The 16627-nt window shown below is 46.5% G+C and overlaps 1 protein-coding gene across 3 annotated transcripts in view; it reads left to right on the forward strand.

Moving 5' to 3' along the window:
• PSTPIP2 (proline-serine-threonine phosphatase interacting protein 2) overlaps positions 1-16627 on the forward strand; it is a 57713-nt gene that overhangs the window by 22589 nt on the left and 18497 nt on the right. For all 3 annotated transcript variants that reach the window (XM_081929924.1, XM_081929925.1, XM_081929926.1), the window contains exons 3-5: positions 1011-1088; positions 4047-4081; positions 10715-10821. In XM_081929924.1, coding sequence (XP_081786050.1) covers positions 1011-1088; positions 4047-4081; positions 10715-10821 — 220 coding nt within the window. The remainder of the gene's footprint in view (positions 1-1010; positions 1089-4046; positions 4082-10714; positions 10822-16627) is intronic.

The following is a 16627-nucleotide window of genomic DNA, read 5'->3' on the forward strand; positions in this document are numbered from 1 at the left end:
CATTTACTACATATTCCTCCCTCCCTCCCCTCCCCTCCAAGGCTTCTCCCAACTTCCGCTTCTGGTTTCTTTCTATTTTCACCCACTTTGCTATCCCTTAACAGAAAAAGTTATTAATAACATAACTTCAAGCCTAAAAGCATAAAAATAAAAGTAAATACACCATCATACTTCACTACCTTCTAAACATTTTCTAATGCTAATAATGTGAATGTTTATTTAAATCCTGCCATCAAGTCTATCGACTTTCTTCGTTTCTGCAAATATAATATGAATGGTTCCCACTCTTTTTCAAAGTCTGTGTTGTCTTTTTCTATCTGTCATTTTTGCCAGTTCTGCATAGTTCATCAACTTCTCTTGCCATTGTTCTACATCTTCCATATGTTTTAGGCGTTCCCGTATTTTATATGTGCTGCTTCCATTTGTGTAAGCCAACTTTGAGCCCCTGGCTGTGGGGGCGGGGGGTGGAGAGGCAGGATATGAACAAACAAACAAACAAACAAAATCGTTCTCTTTTTTTAAAAAATAATATTTATTAAGGTTTTGAAAGATTACAAAATTAAAGAAAAAGAAAAGAAAAAAAGAGCAAAACCACAGAGAAATAAAAACAGTTAAGAAAAAACAACAACAAAATTAATCCTTCCATAACTTATCTTTCATTTGCTTGTTTCCTTGACCTCCTCACACCTCCCTTTTTTGTGTTCTAGTTCAATTAGCTATTTCAGCAAATCCTTTCCATCTTTGTTTTTATCCTAATAATTTATCTTAATATAATATAACTTTACACTCTCACCAATTAACAATCTATTTTTTCCTTAATCTTTTAGAACGTTTCTGCTAAAACCACGTGACTTCATTCCAACATCCTTCTAACATTCCTTAATTTTACAATGTTTCTGTAAATAAACTTTAAATTTCTTCCAATCTTCTTCCACCGACTCTTCTCCCTGGTCTCGGATTCTGCCAGTCATTTCCGCCACAAACAAAATTGTTCTCTTCCCATGCAACAGGGCTTCTATAGAAGAGAGATATGGCAAGGACCTGATTAATTTATCGCGGAAAAAACCCTGCGGGCAGACAGAGCTAAAGTGAGTGACTGCGGTCCCTAAAATTGTGTTGTTTGTGGGGGGGGGAAAGGGGAGGTTAGACCCCATTTTTGGCTCAACCTCTGGACTTCCTTTGAATGAAAATAGGGGCAGATTCCAGCAACGTACTTCCATTAGTGCAAGACGTTCTAGCTGCGCGATGGAAGGCGCTCAGGGAAGGGTCCCAGGATCAAATCCTGGCATGTCCAGGTAAGGCTTGGAGGAGATCCTGTCTCTGGAGCACTGGACAGCTGGCTGCCAGCCAGTGTGGGTGATTCTGACCTGTGGAGTCTGCCTTGGAATAAGGCAGCTCTCTTTTTGCCCTTTTGAAGGTCCCCTCCTCTTCCTATAAAGGTAAAGGGACCCCTGACCATTAGGTCCAGTCATGACCGACTCTGGGGTTGCGGTGCTCATCTCACTTTATTGGCCAAGGGAGCTGGCGTACAGCTTCCGGGTCACGTGGCCAGCATGACTAAGCCCCCCTCTCAGGTGTTGACCAAACCATCGAGTCCCTGGATTCCTTTAACGGAATACCCTTCACATAGGGATGGCGAGAGCATTCTTCCATCCCTATCACCTGAACCAGAGCCTATCCGCAACCTTACAAGTTGTGACGATTTGCTACGTGGCAGACAAAACCCAAACGGCAACAGCCAATCAGCCAAGTGGGGGAAATTCCTGCCGTGCCCCTGTCCCAACGTGCCCCTGTCCCAACGACAGATGACACATGACGGCATAGCAAGGTCAAGCGCAAAGCCCTAAAAGTAGGGAGAGGTGGGTGGGTGTTCCGAATGCACGTGCCAAAAGAGGAAGCTCTGGGTCACTTATAGTAAAGATAAAGGGACCCCTGACTATTAGGTCCAGTCGTGACTGACTCTGGGGTTGCGGCGCTCATCTTGCTTTATTGGCCAAGGGAGCTGGCATACATGCTGGTCATGTGGCCAGCATGACTAAGCCGCTTCTGGCGAACCACAGCAGCGCACGGAAACGCCGTTTACCTTCCTGCCAGAGCGGTACCTATTTATCTATTTGCACCTTGATGTGCTTTCGAACTGCTAGGTGGGCAGGAGCAGGGACCGAGCAACGGGAGCTCACCCCGTCACGGGGATTCGAACCGCCGACCGTCTGATCGGCAAGTCCTATTCTCTGTGGTTTCACTCAGAGTGCCACCCGCGTCCCTGGAAATCTCTTCTGAGGGGTTTACCCCTTCCCTTTGGAGCAGATTTGTGGGTGTGAGTGGGGGTCCACACGGGGAGAGGAAAGTTCAAGCATACCCTCCAAAAATCACTTTGCTAAAACGGAACTGCTTTGTCTGTTTTTGGTCCAGAATTCGGACAGCCATCTGCCCCCAGTCTAAAAAGTCCCTTAGTCTATTGTGAAAGCGAGGAGGGTTTTTGCTGGAAAAACACTCGCTGGCCTAAAAAACCGTGTGTGACGTAATCCCAGTTCCCTTCATTTCTGCCCAAGTAGGCTCTTCCAGTAACCATCGTTGCCCATGCTCAGAATTCAGTTCCTGCTTTAGTGGAAACGAAAAAAGGCTGTGGCTTAGGGGAAGCTCCGCTGCTTTAAATTGCTCATGGTGGCTGGTTTTGCCATACGGCGAGACAGCCATCTTGGGAAGCTGTAGGTAAAAAGGGGGTGGGAATCCTTCGGCTTTTGTGGGTTCAGATTTGCTCGTAACCAGTTCTGGATCTATATATAAATTAAACAAGAATGATGCAGATGGCGCTGTGGTCTAGACCACTGACCCTAGCGCTTGCTGATCGGAAGGTCGGCGGTTCGAATCCCCGCGACAGGGTGAGCTCCCGTTGCTCGGTCCCTGCTCCTGCCAACCTAGCAGTTGAAAAGCACCCCAAAAAGTGCAAGTAGATAAATAGTTACCGCTCTGGCGGGAAAGTAAACAGTGTTTCCGTGCGCTGCTCTGGTTTCGCCAGAATCGGCTTGGTCATGCTGGCCACATGACCCGGAAAAATAGTGACAAAAACCAGACATTAAAAAAACAGTAAGCGTAATTAAAAATATGGATAAAATCAGCAAGTATTTATTTCTTATTTCTTTTTAGCCACAGTTGATTTTAATTTTTTAAAATACCCAGCCAGAAGTTTGGGGTTTCTCCCCGCAGGATATCACTTTGATTAAATTGTAGAAATTTGGAAATATTTGGAATTATTTTGATATTAATTGGAATAACTGTACAATTGGCAAAACTGTGGTAATATTGTGTAAATATTGGAAAATTAATAAAAAAATATAACAATGTTTGGGTTTTTTAAATTTTTGTGCAATCAAGTGATAGATAAAGTTAGTTAAATTATTATTATTATTTTAAAAAAGTAACAAAATTGTGTACTAGGCCTGGCTAAAACAAAAGGGTTTTGTTATCTCCTCTTTCTAGATCTGGGCTGGCCTCTTCCTAGGCATATAACACAGCAGCATTTATTTTTTACAGGTGTTACGGTGGAAAATGGGTGGATCTGCGCTACGGGGTACAGCCTGCTTATGGGGCAGAGTCCACTGGGAAGGTCTCTTGCACAACCCCCTTGCAGTCAAGAGGAGCTGTGCAGGAGACTTTCCCAGTGGAGCTGCCCCATGTTAAATCATCTGCATGTGTGTGTGTGAGAGAGGAGTGTTTGGATTTTGAGCCTCGGTCCCAGCCCCGCTTGAGAAATCTTGGCATATTTACCCAGCCGCCAAGTGCTTTTGAGGAGGTCTCTGGCAGCGGAAGAAAGAGAAGTCCAGGACCTCACGCCCAGCCGTAAAAATTTGTCCTCTGAATTTCAAAGGTTGCATCACCCAGTGTTGAAACAAGGCCAGTTTATGCAAGTTCACAAGGAAGTCTTGTTCTGGCGCGTGTGGCATAAAAACAGATTTGATGATTTCTTCCTCTCTCCAAAGTTTCCCAGATTCTAACTGTTTGCTCCTTTCTCTCTCTCCCCCTCACTCTTTCTGCATTTCCTCCAGCACCTTGAGAAGAGCTCTTGAGGTTTTTAAGCAACGTAAGTAACTTTTAACGGTCTCCAGAATGTGCAAAACTGTGGCTCGGGTTGTGTGTGAAGCTAATGTGAAGAGATGTACAAACACATACACAGGAGAGTGAAATCACTGGCTCGAAATACTTTGATATTTGCAGGATACCTTGGTGGGGGGGGGGGAGAGCCATGTATTTTTAGATAATTCTCTCTCCTCTCCCCTCCTCCCCACCCTGAATTTCATGGAACGCTCTGGCATTTTAATTTCCTTTACTCCAGTTCCTCCCTAGAAGACTTACAGCGGATTGCAAAGTCTTACCGTATTTTTTGCCCTATAGGACACACTTTTCCCCCTCCAAAAATGAAGGCTGCACTTCCCCCCACCGCCAGCCCCACAAGCTGGGGGGGGCAGCGGGAAGGCGCGCGACACCTTAGAGCTGCTCCCCGACCCCCGCTTTATTCGACTATCGGTCGAATAAAGGAAATTGATTGATTGAGAACCCCACCGCCAGCCCCACAAGCTGGGTCAAAAAGCCCGCAGGAGCCGCGGAGCGTGCCGCTCTTGGGGGCTTTTCCCCAAGGAGGGAGAAGGGACTGACTGGCCGAGTCAGTCCCTTCTCCCTCCTGTGGGCTTTTGCGGGAGATGGGGGAATTCCCCCCCCTCGTAGAAAAGCCCGCAGAAGCCGCACACCCTTTAAAGAGCGCACCGCTCTTGGGGGCTTTTCCCCGAGGAGGGACAAGGGACTGACTGGCCGTTTCAGTCCCTTCTCCCTCCTGGTCGAAAAGCCTGCAGGAGTCGCGAACGGCTCCTGTGGGCTTTTGCGGGAGGTGGGGGAATTCTGCCACCTCCCGCAAAAGCAGGGAGAAAGTCTTTGAGTAGCGCACAGGATATGTGCAGCCTGCCCACTGCTCCCAGAGCTGCGGGGGGGAGGAATCATATTTCCCCCCTTGATTCCCCCCCCCCGAAACCTTGGTGCGCCCTATGGGCCGGTGCGCCCTATAGGGCGGAAAATACGGTATTTACTCTAAGAATGCGGGCAGCTCATTTCACGGCTGGAAACTGCCAAAACCTTCAGAAAGCAGTGCTTATTGGGAAGGGAAACCCAGTACCTTACTTTTTCTTTACCTCCTTACTCCATTTATATTCCACCTTTCCTCTGAGGCACTCAATGCGGCATGCACAGTTCTCCCCACTCCCTATTTTATCCTTAAAACTACAACAACCCTGTGAGGTAGGTCTGGCTGAGAATGAGTGACAGGCGTAAGGTCACTCGGTGAGCTTGTTTCCCGAGCAGGGATTTGAACCCAGGTCTCTCAGGTCCTAGTGCAACACCCTAAACCACTACACCAGGGGTCAGCAACCTTTTTCAGCAGGGGGCCAGTCCACTGTCCTTCAGACCTTGTGGGGGGCTGCCGGACTGTAGTTTGAGGGAAGGAAATGAACGAATTCCTATGCCCCACAAATAACCCAGAGATGCATTTTAAATAAAAGCACATATTCTACTCATGTAAAGACACCATAGGCGCCGACTCCATGGGGCCTGAGGGGGCCCAAGCCCCCTCAAAAATTCGTTTGGGGGGGCTCTGCCCCCCCAATAATTTAAGAAAATTATTGAGCGAATGTGTGGTCCCTGGAGCCGGAGAGCAGCGGCAAAAATCAGGGAAAAATAAGATCGGGCGGTCGGTCGGTCGGGCGAGGGAAGGCAGAAGCATTCTGCCTCAGGGTCTTACTGCCCACCCGCTTCTCTTGCTGCGTTTGCTCAAACTCAACAAAGAGCAGGGAATCCCCTGCCCTCCTGGCAAGCAGAGGGTTAAGGAAAGGATCGAGTCCTTCCTTCTAATTCTTTCCTAGTCACACTGCGTGCAGGCTCCAGCCCACCACCACCTCAAACATGCAGGTGGGAGAGAGAGAGAGAGAGGGCTGGCTTGGGGGGGGACTTTTGCCTTCCTTTCCTCCCCCCCACCCCGTTAAACTCCTCCCCTGCATTCTTAGCCAGCTGTTTCTCCGCACACCCCTCTTGTGCTTCTTGTCCCTTCTGTGTTTTTCCTTCCCTCCCCATTTAAAACATGGTGACAAAGCACGGATCCACATGGATCCTCAGGATTTTTGCATTGGGTCACCCCAAATTCACCATCAGATCACATTACATGTCCATAGCTACAGTCTGTACCAAAAAACACACGCACCCACTGTTGCCTGGGGCTGCAATGGTGCAAAAACATGGTTACAAAGCATGGATCCACAGGATCTTTGCACTGGGTCACCCCAAATTCACCATCAGATAACATAGCATGTCCATGGCTACAGCCTGCACCAAAAAAATCACGCACCCACTGTGGCCTGGGGCCACAATGGTGCAAACACGTGGTTACAAAGCATGGATCCACATGGATCCTCAGGATTTTTGCATTGGGTCACCCCAAATTCACCATCAGATAACATAGCATGTCCATGGCTACAGCCTGCACCAAAAAAATCACGCACCCACTGTGGCCTGGGGCCACAATGGTGCAAAAACGTGGTTACAAAGCACGGATCCACATGGATCCTCAGGATTTTTGCATTGGGTCACCCCAAATTCACCATCAGATCACATAGCAAGTCCATGGCTACATCTTGCACCAAAAAAATCACGCACCCACTGTTGCCTAGGGTCACAGTGGTGCAAAAACGTGGTTACAAAGCATGGATCCACATAGATCCTCAGGATTTTTGCATTGGGCTACTCCAAACTCACTGTCAGATATTAAAAATCTTTATAAAATAGAGAATTAAATACATACAGAATGTTAAATTTTCAGTTTCAAAATATTAGTACTAGTTTAGTACTGTATTTCTATATTACTATAGTACTGTATTAGTTATTTTCAAATAATTAAATATTTTTAGGGTGTAAGACCCAATTAAAGCCCGTTATTTACATACAGTATTACAGTATTTACATACAGTATTAGGCATACTGTATGAACTTTATTAACTGTATTAAAGCATTAACTTTGAGATATTATTTTTATTTAATGAACCCTCAGCCTTATTCAAAGTAAGCTTAAATTAGCTATTTCACTTATTAATCAAAGCGCTATTACTGTGCGACAGCAATATTTTATGTTTTATTCTTTTAATGATAGTTTAGGATTTATTTAAATATCATTTCAGTCTTTTCAGAGCTATAAATTCACTGCTCTGTAATAGTCTATAAGCATAATTGTTACTGTAAATTAAATTAGCTTTTTACGAAAATACCGTGCGTGTTTATGTTTTGTTTCTTTTTTCAAAGCCAAAAAGTGTTTCAGGCTTGTCGAGTTTCCCGGAGTGTGGAGTTATAGAGAGTCGAGTTTTCGGGGTTCTAATGTTGATCATATGACTCTAAAATACTTTTTAAAAACTTTAAAACTCACTAATTTTCATCTAAAATTTAGAAAACTTCCCGGGGCAGGACCCCGGTATGGGCCCCCCCAATATTTTTTATAAGTCGGCGCCCCTGAAAGACACACTGATTCCCAGACCATCCACATGCTGGATTTAGAAGGCGATTGGGCATGGGTTGACTAACTAAGGCCCGGATCCGGCCCCCAGGCCTTAGTTTCCTTACCCATGCACTATACCACGCTGGCTGTCATTGCAGCCCACTCCTATTGCAGCCCTCTTAGCAGGCTAGGAAAGGAACGGTTTGATAATATCCTGCCCATCTGACTGGGTTGCCCCAAAATTGAGGAGCAGGTCAGGATGGGTGTGCAGAGCTTGCGGATGTCATGAAGGAGTCCCCAATCTAGGCTGGCACAATTTTGAACATGGTTGCTAAACAGGAGATGTTAATTGCACCGCATGTGACTCTCTGGGGTTGAATAGTTCTTTTTTATATACAGTGGTACCTCGGGTTACATACGCTTCAGGTTACAGACTCCACTAACCCAGAAATAGTACCTTGGGTTAAGAACTTTGCTTCAGGATGAGAACAGAAATCGTGCTCTGGCGGCAGCAGGAGGCCCCATTAGCTAAAGTGGTATCACAGGTTAAGAACAGTTTCAGGTTAAGAACGGACCTCCAGAACGAAATAAGTTCTTAAACCGAGGTACCACTGTATATGTTTTTATTATTTTTTTAACATATCAATTCCAACAACCATTTAACATAACTTCTTATCTTATACAATATTTTAGACTTCCGTCAACAACCTCTGAAGATTTTCCGTTCTTTATCACTGATTCTGCATTTCTTAATTTCTCTATTACTTTATCCTTAACTAACCATTCTTTTCAAAATCTTCCTTGCAATATTTCACAAAGTCCTCCTTAACAGAACCTTTTGCAGTCCTACTAGCGTAATCTGTTTATTACAATTGCTTTTCAAATTGTTCAGATATTTACTCCAGTCCTCTAAGAATCTCTGATCCCACAGGTTTCGAATCCTTCCTGTGAATTTATCTAATTCTGCATAGTCCATTAATTTCATTTGCCATTCTTCTTCCGTCGGTAATTCTTCTTGCTTCCATTTTTGTGGCGGGGTTGAATAGTTCAGGGTGTCAGATAGGGGACTAGAAATGCCAGCAGCAGAACTGAATGGACAAAGTCGTCCACACAAAGGATGTGCTCTGCCCTTTCTTGAGATCCTCTGACTCAGTATAAGATAGCACCCTTTGTTAGCTTTTTATTCCTTTAAGAGAGGCTAGGGCGTCTCATAGCATAGTCCGCCCAGGCTCCAATTCTGCCACGAGCTCCTTGCCTTTGTTTGCTTAATGACTCTCTCAGGCCTTTTAGTTGGAAGCGCTCCTGTCTTTCCACCCTGGGTACGTGGAGCAGAAATAAACACTCACACCGCCCTTGACAGGCGGTGAGAGACATGGGCGCAGAAAAACTGGTACGCATTAAGAATGCAGTGCAATACCAGGAATATCTGCGTTTCAAAATGCATCTGTGAGACCTGGGCAGCAGTTCTGCAAAAGTCCATGGGGTTTCTAGGAACACTTCTTGCCTGCAACATGAAATGTGGGTTGGTGTTTCTTTCCTGGAATTTTTCAGCTTTGGAAGGCAGGGGAGTTTCCCACGTTGCCAGTTTAGTGGCATTTTTTTGGCGTTGGCTGGACTGACCCTGGAATTCCCAAAGTCTGCTTTGTTCCTCACAGGGAGGAGCTGGCGAACAACGGTGAAAACGCAACAGGGGGAGCATGAGAAAGGTCTCGTAGGAATCAAGGGCTCCTTCGCCCTCGTTTCAGGCATCTGAACGGATTAGAATAGAATTTTATCAAACCCTTTTTGGCAGTCCACCATAGCCTTTTAAAAATAGTGAAGACTGTACAATAGGACGGAAGAGGAGAGCGACTAAGGATTTGTTCATTTATCCGTTCGAAATTCTGTCCTTTCCACGCCGTTGCTCAGCGATTCTCAAACTTTTTGGGGGCACTGCTCCCTGAGTTCCATAAACTCATCCCTAGTGAAGTAAAGGTAAAGGGACCCCTGACCATTAGGTTCAGTCGTGACCGACTCTGGGTTTGCGGCACTCATCTCACTTTATTGGCCGAGGAAGCCGGCATACAGCTTCCGGGTCATGTGGCCAGCATGACTAAGCCGCTTCTGGCAAACCAGAGCAGTACACGGAAACGCCATTTACCTTCCCGCTGGAGCGGTACCTATTTATCTACTTGCACTTTGACGTGCTTTCGAACTGCTAGGTTGGCAGGAGCAGGGACCGAGCAACGGGAGCGCATCCGGTCACGGGGATTCGAACTGCCAACCTTCTGGTCAGCAAGTCTTAGGCTCTGTGGTTTACCCCACAGCGCCACCCCTAAAAATCATTATTCAGAATAGCGGTTTGCACAGCCCACGAAGGACGATAATAACATGAGAGCAATCCGAACAGTAGCCATTAATTGCATCTTCATTCCAAATTCCAATTAGAAACATTAAGTTTAATTCAACAAAATTTGTGAACTTGAACGCATGGTCCCTAGGGCACCTGCTCTCCCTGTTCAGCCCCATATTAATTTGGTGGGGAGCACCTTAGCTGGATGGGAACATCTCTACTAAACGCTTCTAAACCCTGTCCCTGCAGACTGGTGTTTCCTTAGAGGCTGTATTCTGCAACATGTGCTTGACGGAACAATTGTGTGTTAGTGTCGGATTTATACTGGAGCGTTCACATAGCACCCTGTTTTGCTAGTTGCTCTGCGACGTTTCCCCAACATTATTACAGTATTGCCGCTATAGAAGAATTAAGCAAAAAATAAAGTAACGAAAACTGCAACATTCACTTTATTAAAAAAAATCACAGTGTTTTAGTCGGAAACTCCGCGTCAGATGACCTTGGGAATGTTGCTGTTGTGCTTCAGCCTCGGTTTCCCTTCTGCAAAGCGGCAGTAAAAGTGACGTTCCTTCCAGAGTTGGGTGGCGAGAAGGAACAAAGCCTGCCATTTACATTTCCTCCCGGTGATTCTTTTGTTATACCGTTCCTTGCTTTCATTTTCTTTTAAAAGAATAATACTTTATTTAGAATTCAACAATAACAAAGGAAAAAACTACAGTAGTTGCTACATCAATTCATTACAATTAGCCAATTTTAACAATACATAAATAGTAATAGAAAAATTGCACAACAGCACTTTTAACTTACTGAAGTTTTCATATTACACTTTTATCTCTTTCTTATCATATCCTTGCTCTCAGAGGTGGACAGCGTCGGGCAGAGCCACATCCAGTTGGCCCAAACGTTGCGCGAAGAGGCGAGGAAGATGGAGGACTTCCGGGAGAAGCAAAAGCTCCATCGCAAAAAGGTCAGGAGCACGAGAGGGAATGGAGAAGGTCCTTGGAGACAGATGGTGGTGGCCGGTTCCATTTTGCTGCCTGAGGCCTGTCCCGCTTCTTCCTAGAGATAGGGCATTCTGCAAAATGTTGTCACTTGGCTTCTCCACTCAGGACAGGAAAGATGAGCAGCGATGGCACACGCTGGAATGCCTCCCCTGATCAGAAGGTTGGTGGTTCAAATCCCTGCAACAGGGTGAGCTCCCGTTGCTCTGTCCCTGCTCCTGCCAACTTAGCAGTTCGAAAGCACGTCAAAGTTCAAGTAGATAAATAGGTACCACTCCTGCAGGAAGGTAAATGGTGTTTCCGTGCACTGCTCTGGTTCGCCAGAAGTGGCTTAGTCATGCTGGCTCCCTCGGCCAATAAAGCGAGCTGAGCGCTGCAACCCCAGAGTCGGTCATGACTAGACCTAAAGGTCAGGGGTCCCTTTACCTTTTTACATTGATTATTGCTTTCATTTTATGGTTCAATGGTCTCGTTGGATAGTAAACTTCATCTTAAATTACTGTTTTAGGGGTTGTTCTTAAAAGTCTGGAATGGATTAATCCATTTTGCATTACTTTCTATGGGAAAGCGCACCTTGGTTTTGGAACGCTTCGGTTTTGGAACGGACTTCCAGAATGGATTAAGTTTGAGAACCAAGGGATCACTGTGTTCTTTGAATCCATAGGCAATAAAACGTGCTTTACCAATGTTTGTGCAGACCCATCCTCTCAAATCCCTCAAATCCAGACTCCTAGCAGCCTTACCCAACCAGGCACCTTTCAGATGTTTTGGATATCGAGGGAGGGATGGGAGTTGTAGTCTCAAACCTCTGGATGGCACCAGATTGGGGAAGGAGGAGGGTGGCCCAAGGTTCATGTCCGCAACAGGTCTGATATATACAATGATACCTCGGGTTACATACACCTCAGGTTACAGACTCCGCTAACCCAGAAATAGTACCTTGGGTTAAGAACTTTGCTTCAGGGTGAGAACAGAAATTGTGCTCTGGCGGCGCAGTGGCAGTGGGAGGCCCCATTAGCTAAAGTGGTGCTTCAGGTTAAGAACAGTTTCAGGTTAAGAACAGACCTGCAGAATGCATTAAGTACTTAACCCAAGGTACCTATATATATATGTGTGTGTGTGTACACACACACATGCCTGATATTTACTTCTCCAGATCCCAACAACTCAGGGAAATTATCCAGCTCAGCCGGATAAGATATAATCAGGCATGTTGGGATACGTTACTTTTAGCCATCCTAACGAGGGGTCATAAGAAATTTTGGGAGGCTGTAGCAGACTCCCCACCGATCCATTCTTAAGGAAATCAGCCCTGAGAGCTCACTGGAAGGACAGATCGTGAAGCTGAGGCTCCAGTACTTTGGCCACCTCATGAGAAGAGAAGACTCCCTGGAAAAGACCCTGATGTTGGGAAAGATGGAGGGCACAAGGAGAAGGGGACGACAGAGGACGAGATGGTTGGATAGTGTCTTCAAAGCTACAAACATGAGTCTGACCAAACTGCGGGAGGCAGTGGAAGACAGAAGTGCCTGGCGTGCTCTGGTCCATGGGGTTATGAAGAGTCGGACACGACTAAACGACTAAACAACAACAGCAGACTCCCCACAGACACAGGATGATTCGCTGACATCGATTCCATCTTTATTCCCTCTCTTTTTCACCTTTTTCTTAACGACCTCGCGTCTTCACAAAAACAGGTGGACGCCCACAGCCCCAAACTCAATGCATTAAGCATTCCCATCCCCCTATATGCAGATGATACGATTTTGGTTTCACGGACAAGAATTGGTTTAAAGCGATGGTTCAATTCCTGTATTGTCTATCTGTCCAGAATGAAATTGTGTATGAGCTTTGATAAAAGCAAAATAATGGTTTTGGGGAATTCACGCAAGACTTTACATTGCAACTAAACACAGAGCCACATGCAGCCCAGGGATTGCTGAGCTCAGGCACGCAGATTGTGATGTTCAGGTACAGGTAATCTCCACCATCTTTCGGTAGAAATAATAAATAGGCTGCCACTCCGGGGATTGATCACGCAAACACACACACTTGTGCTTTCCACACCACCCCGCAGGTGTCAATTCCAGTTCCCATTGTGTTTGGGAGCCCTAAAATGTGATGAACTCTGGTTCCAAGAAGAAAACTACCTCCATTCAGCACCTGAACTTCTCCACCGCTGATGGACAAGGCAGCGTTTCTTGCCTGCCCATTTTAATTTCCTCATTCCTTTCACAACTGCTTCCCCCTCTCCTCCGCTAGTGGAACAAAATCCAGCTTGCACCTTAACCGCATAGTGCCCAGACCAGGTAACACAGCACAGCTTCCTTGTTTGAGGGCGATATCTTACGTTTCTGCATTTCAAAGCTCTGGAGAAAAAGCTTTTGGTTTTGAATTTCCTTTTCAAACTAAGAGCTTCTATAATTATACCCTCCCCGCTGAAAAACGTAGGACAGGATCCAGCTATGAATCCATTATTTTATTGCACGTACCAGTTGCTTTTTTAAAGGAACAGTGAACTCAAAGCGACTTAGCAATAAAATATTAAACTTTGGAACCAATAAAAAATAAGAACCGTAGTAGTGTTGTGAAACTCCTCAAGATTAAGCCCAAAAGCCTGGCTGAAAATCCTGTCTCCTCTGACCTGAATCAACAGGGAAACTCAACTTGGGTTAAATTAAACCAAGTTTCTAGCCGCCATGGGTCTGCAAAGGGAATGAAAGTAAAGGGAGATGGGAGAGGTTTTTCTTAATATTTTCTTATTTTGTATTCTGTATCTAAGAAATTGTACCTATGCTCTCTACCTTGTACCTAAGAAGGCTATATTCTCTGTATTTTGGAAGTAAATTCCTGAGCTAATTTTACTCCTGTAAAAGAGGCCTCCCGCTTTAGGAATGCAAGATAAGAAACACACAAAGAAGACAGTGAGCCATAAATAACCAGACCTGTAAAGGAGGCCTCTCGCTTTCAATTTTTAGGTATGCGAGATAGCAAAGGAGACAGGACGCTTAGCTAAAATAGGGGCTGCTTAGAGGGCTAGCAAGCAATAATAGACGTGCCATTCTATATTAAGAAATAAGTTGAAAACTTTCCAGTTGATTGGGGAAGTTTTTCTTCGAGGGCGTTTGAAGAGGAGGGAGGGAGTTTTCTCAAGGTATAAGAATGTTTGCAGAAGCGTTCCTCGGGGCAGCCAGTTTTTCAGAACTGATTCTGCTGGCTGTCACTGTGCACAGATAATAAACTGCTTTCCTCCAAAGAAAGGATCTTTCCTGGTGCTTTCTTTGCTCTCTCTCCGGATCTGGGGACGCGGGCCAACGATTCCCTGGCATGGACTAGGCTCAGCCTACATCTTGGTTCCCTGACCGGGAATCTGCCCCACCCCAGAGGACTGGGGAGAGTCAGGCTCGACCTCAGGTGGACAGCTCTGATCGGCAGTGGCAGGCTCCACGCGCGCCCTGCTAATTTGTGGGGGGAGCCGGCCACACCGCTCCAGAGCAAGGACCCAGGTCGAGGGAGGAAAGAGGACTGGCCAGGGAAGGGAATCTGCAGCAGAAAACGGTAAGCCCAAGGGAAAGGGCGTGGGCCCAAGGGAAAAGAGGGAGGCCTGATCAGCCTCACCTGATCGTGTAGTAGAGTACCGTCAGGGTTTTGGTGTGCCCAGAAAAAGCAGCAAAGGGTGCTGCTGGGCCCCGGTCGAAGTCTAAGCGCTGCCGGTTATGGTTGGTTGTTGGTTTTGTGCCCAGAAAAAGCAGCAAAGGGTCTGCTGGGCCCCGGTCGAAGTCTAAGCGCTGCCGGTTGTGGTTTTTGTTTTTTTTAAAAAAAAAAAAAAAGAAAGGGGGGGAACAGAGGGGAAAATTATTTTGGTGTGTTTTGTGTATTGCATGCTGAAATTATTTTGATGTGTTTAGTGTGTTACATGTTGAAATTATATTGATGTGTTTTGTATGTTGTAATTTTGGTGTGTTTAGTGTGTTACATGTTGAAATTATATTGATGTGTTTTGTATGTTGCATGTTGCATGTCAGATATTTTTAGTGACTGAATTGTCAAGTGTGGGCCAGGGCTTAGTGTCCCCCTTGGCCGAGCGATTGTAGGGCTGTAGTGTGTGGAGTGTGAAAGAATTTACAACCTGTTAGGAGCAGATTATCTGAAAATGGGGGAGGGGGAAGTCATTAAACCACCTCCACCCTATGCTCCACCAACTGCCCCTCCCCTGGACCCAGGTCCCCAGGCCCCGGGAGGAGCTAGCCCCCAGCCTGAACCCCCTAAGGCTGATGAATCAGAAGAGGAAGAAGAGGATGATGAGGAATTTGTAAAGGGATTGGTTGAGTTAGCAAAGAAGGGGAGAGAGTGGACTCAGTATCAGTCTTTGAGATTGCAACAGTATGTACAACCCTATGCAGAAAAAGTGGATGTTAGCCCCCATGTGTTGGCTGCAGTAGGATGTTCCTCAACACAAGGGAAGAAATGGCAGAGGGAATGGATAGAAGCAGCAACCAGGGCAGCCTTCCATAAGTCCCATGAGGCACAGAAAAAGGGTGGGGCCGGAGTAATGCCCCTCCGAAGGGTTTATGACCCACCAGGACCTCCAGGGGCTAATGGAGCGGCAGCAGAACGGACCTACACGGTCCAGCATATACCCTTTTCAAGTGCAGATGTCTGTAACTGGAGAAATCAAAACCCATCCTTTGAGGAAAACCCAGCGAAAATCATAAAGCTGTTTGAAGGGATTTTTAAAACTTATAATCCCACTTTGATGATGTGCAGTATTTGATGGATGCGCTGCTAACCACAGAAGAAACTAGACGAATCCATGCTGAAGCCCGAGCACACCTGAGAGCGCAGGGAGTGCAGGATCCAGCCATGGCAGCAGGATATCCAGAAAACACCCCGAATTGGAATTATCAGACTGTTGATGGCCAGAACACCCTCACTACCTACCGCCAGAATGTGTTAAATGGTATGAGAAGGGCAGCTAGGAAACCCACCAACTTTGTGAAGGTTAGAGAGATAGTGCAGGGGAATGAAGAGGCCCCAGGAGCATATTTAGAACGCCTGAAGGAAGCCTACCGCCAGTATACTCCTGTGGACCCAGATGAGGCTGCCAACGCCCCTATCATAAAAGCTGCCTTTGTGGCCCAAGTGGCGCCCGATGTCCGAACTGGCTCAAACCACTTATAATCAGAGGGAGGAAGAGGCACAAAAGAAAAAGGAGAAGTACCAAGCAAAGAAGTTGATGGCGATACAGGCTACCGCACCCACCCCTCAGGAAAGAGGAGGTACCCGGGGAGGAGGGCAAGGCCGTCTGGGGAGGAACCAGTGCGCCATCTGCCGGCAGGAAGGGCACTGGAAAAGAGAATGCCCACAGGCTCACTCAGGTGGAAGAGGACGAGGAGAGTGAATCCCAGGCCCAATCCCCGTGGGACCTGGACAAGAACTGAGACCTTGGACATCGGCAAATACAGGCAGGGGTAGAGGACGTGGACAGGGACCTCCCTGGCACCCTCCAGCCCAAAGACAGCCCGCCGCGATGAGCCTGAGAGAGGAGGAGGAAGAATACTAGGACAGACCGGGCCCAGCTGATTTAGGTTCCCGTGAGCCCATGGTCAAAATACAAACAGGGAACCGAAGCCTCTGCATGAGTCAACCAGAGGAACTGAAAAGGACCCCTTTGTGTGGGGAGAAGAGCAACAGCATGCCTTCAAGGATCTGAAAAAGGCATTGCAGCAAGCACCAGCGCTGGGCATCCCAAATCCTGAGAAGCCTTTCTCC

The sequence above is a fragment of the Podarcis melisellensis genome, assembly GCF_964234715.1.
Source record: "Podarcis melisellensis genome assembly, chromosome: 11".
Classification (NCBI taxonomy): domain Eukaryota; kingdom Metazoa; phylum Chordata; class Lepidosauria; order Squamata; family Lacertidae; genus Podarcis; species Podarcis melisellensis.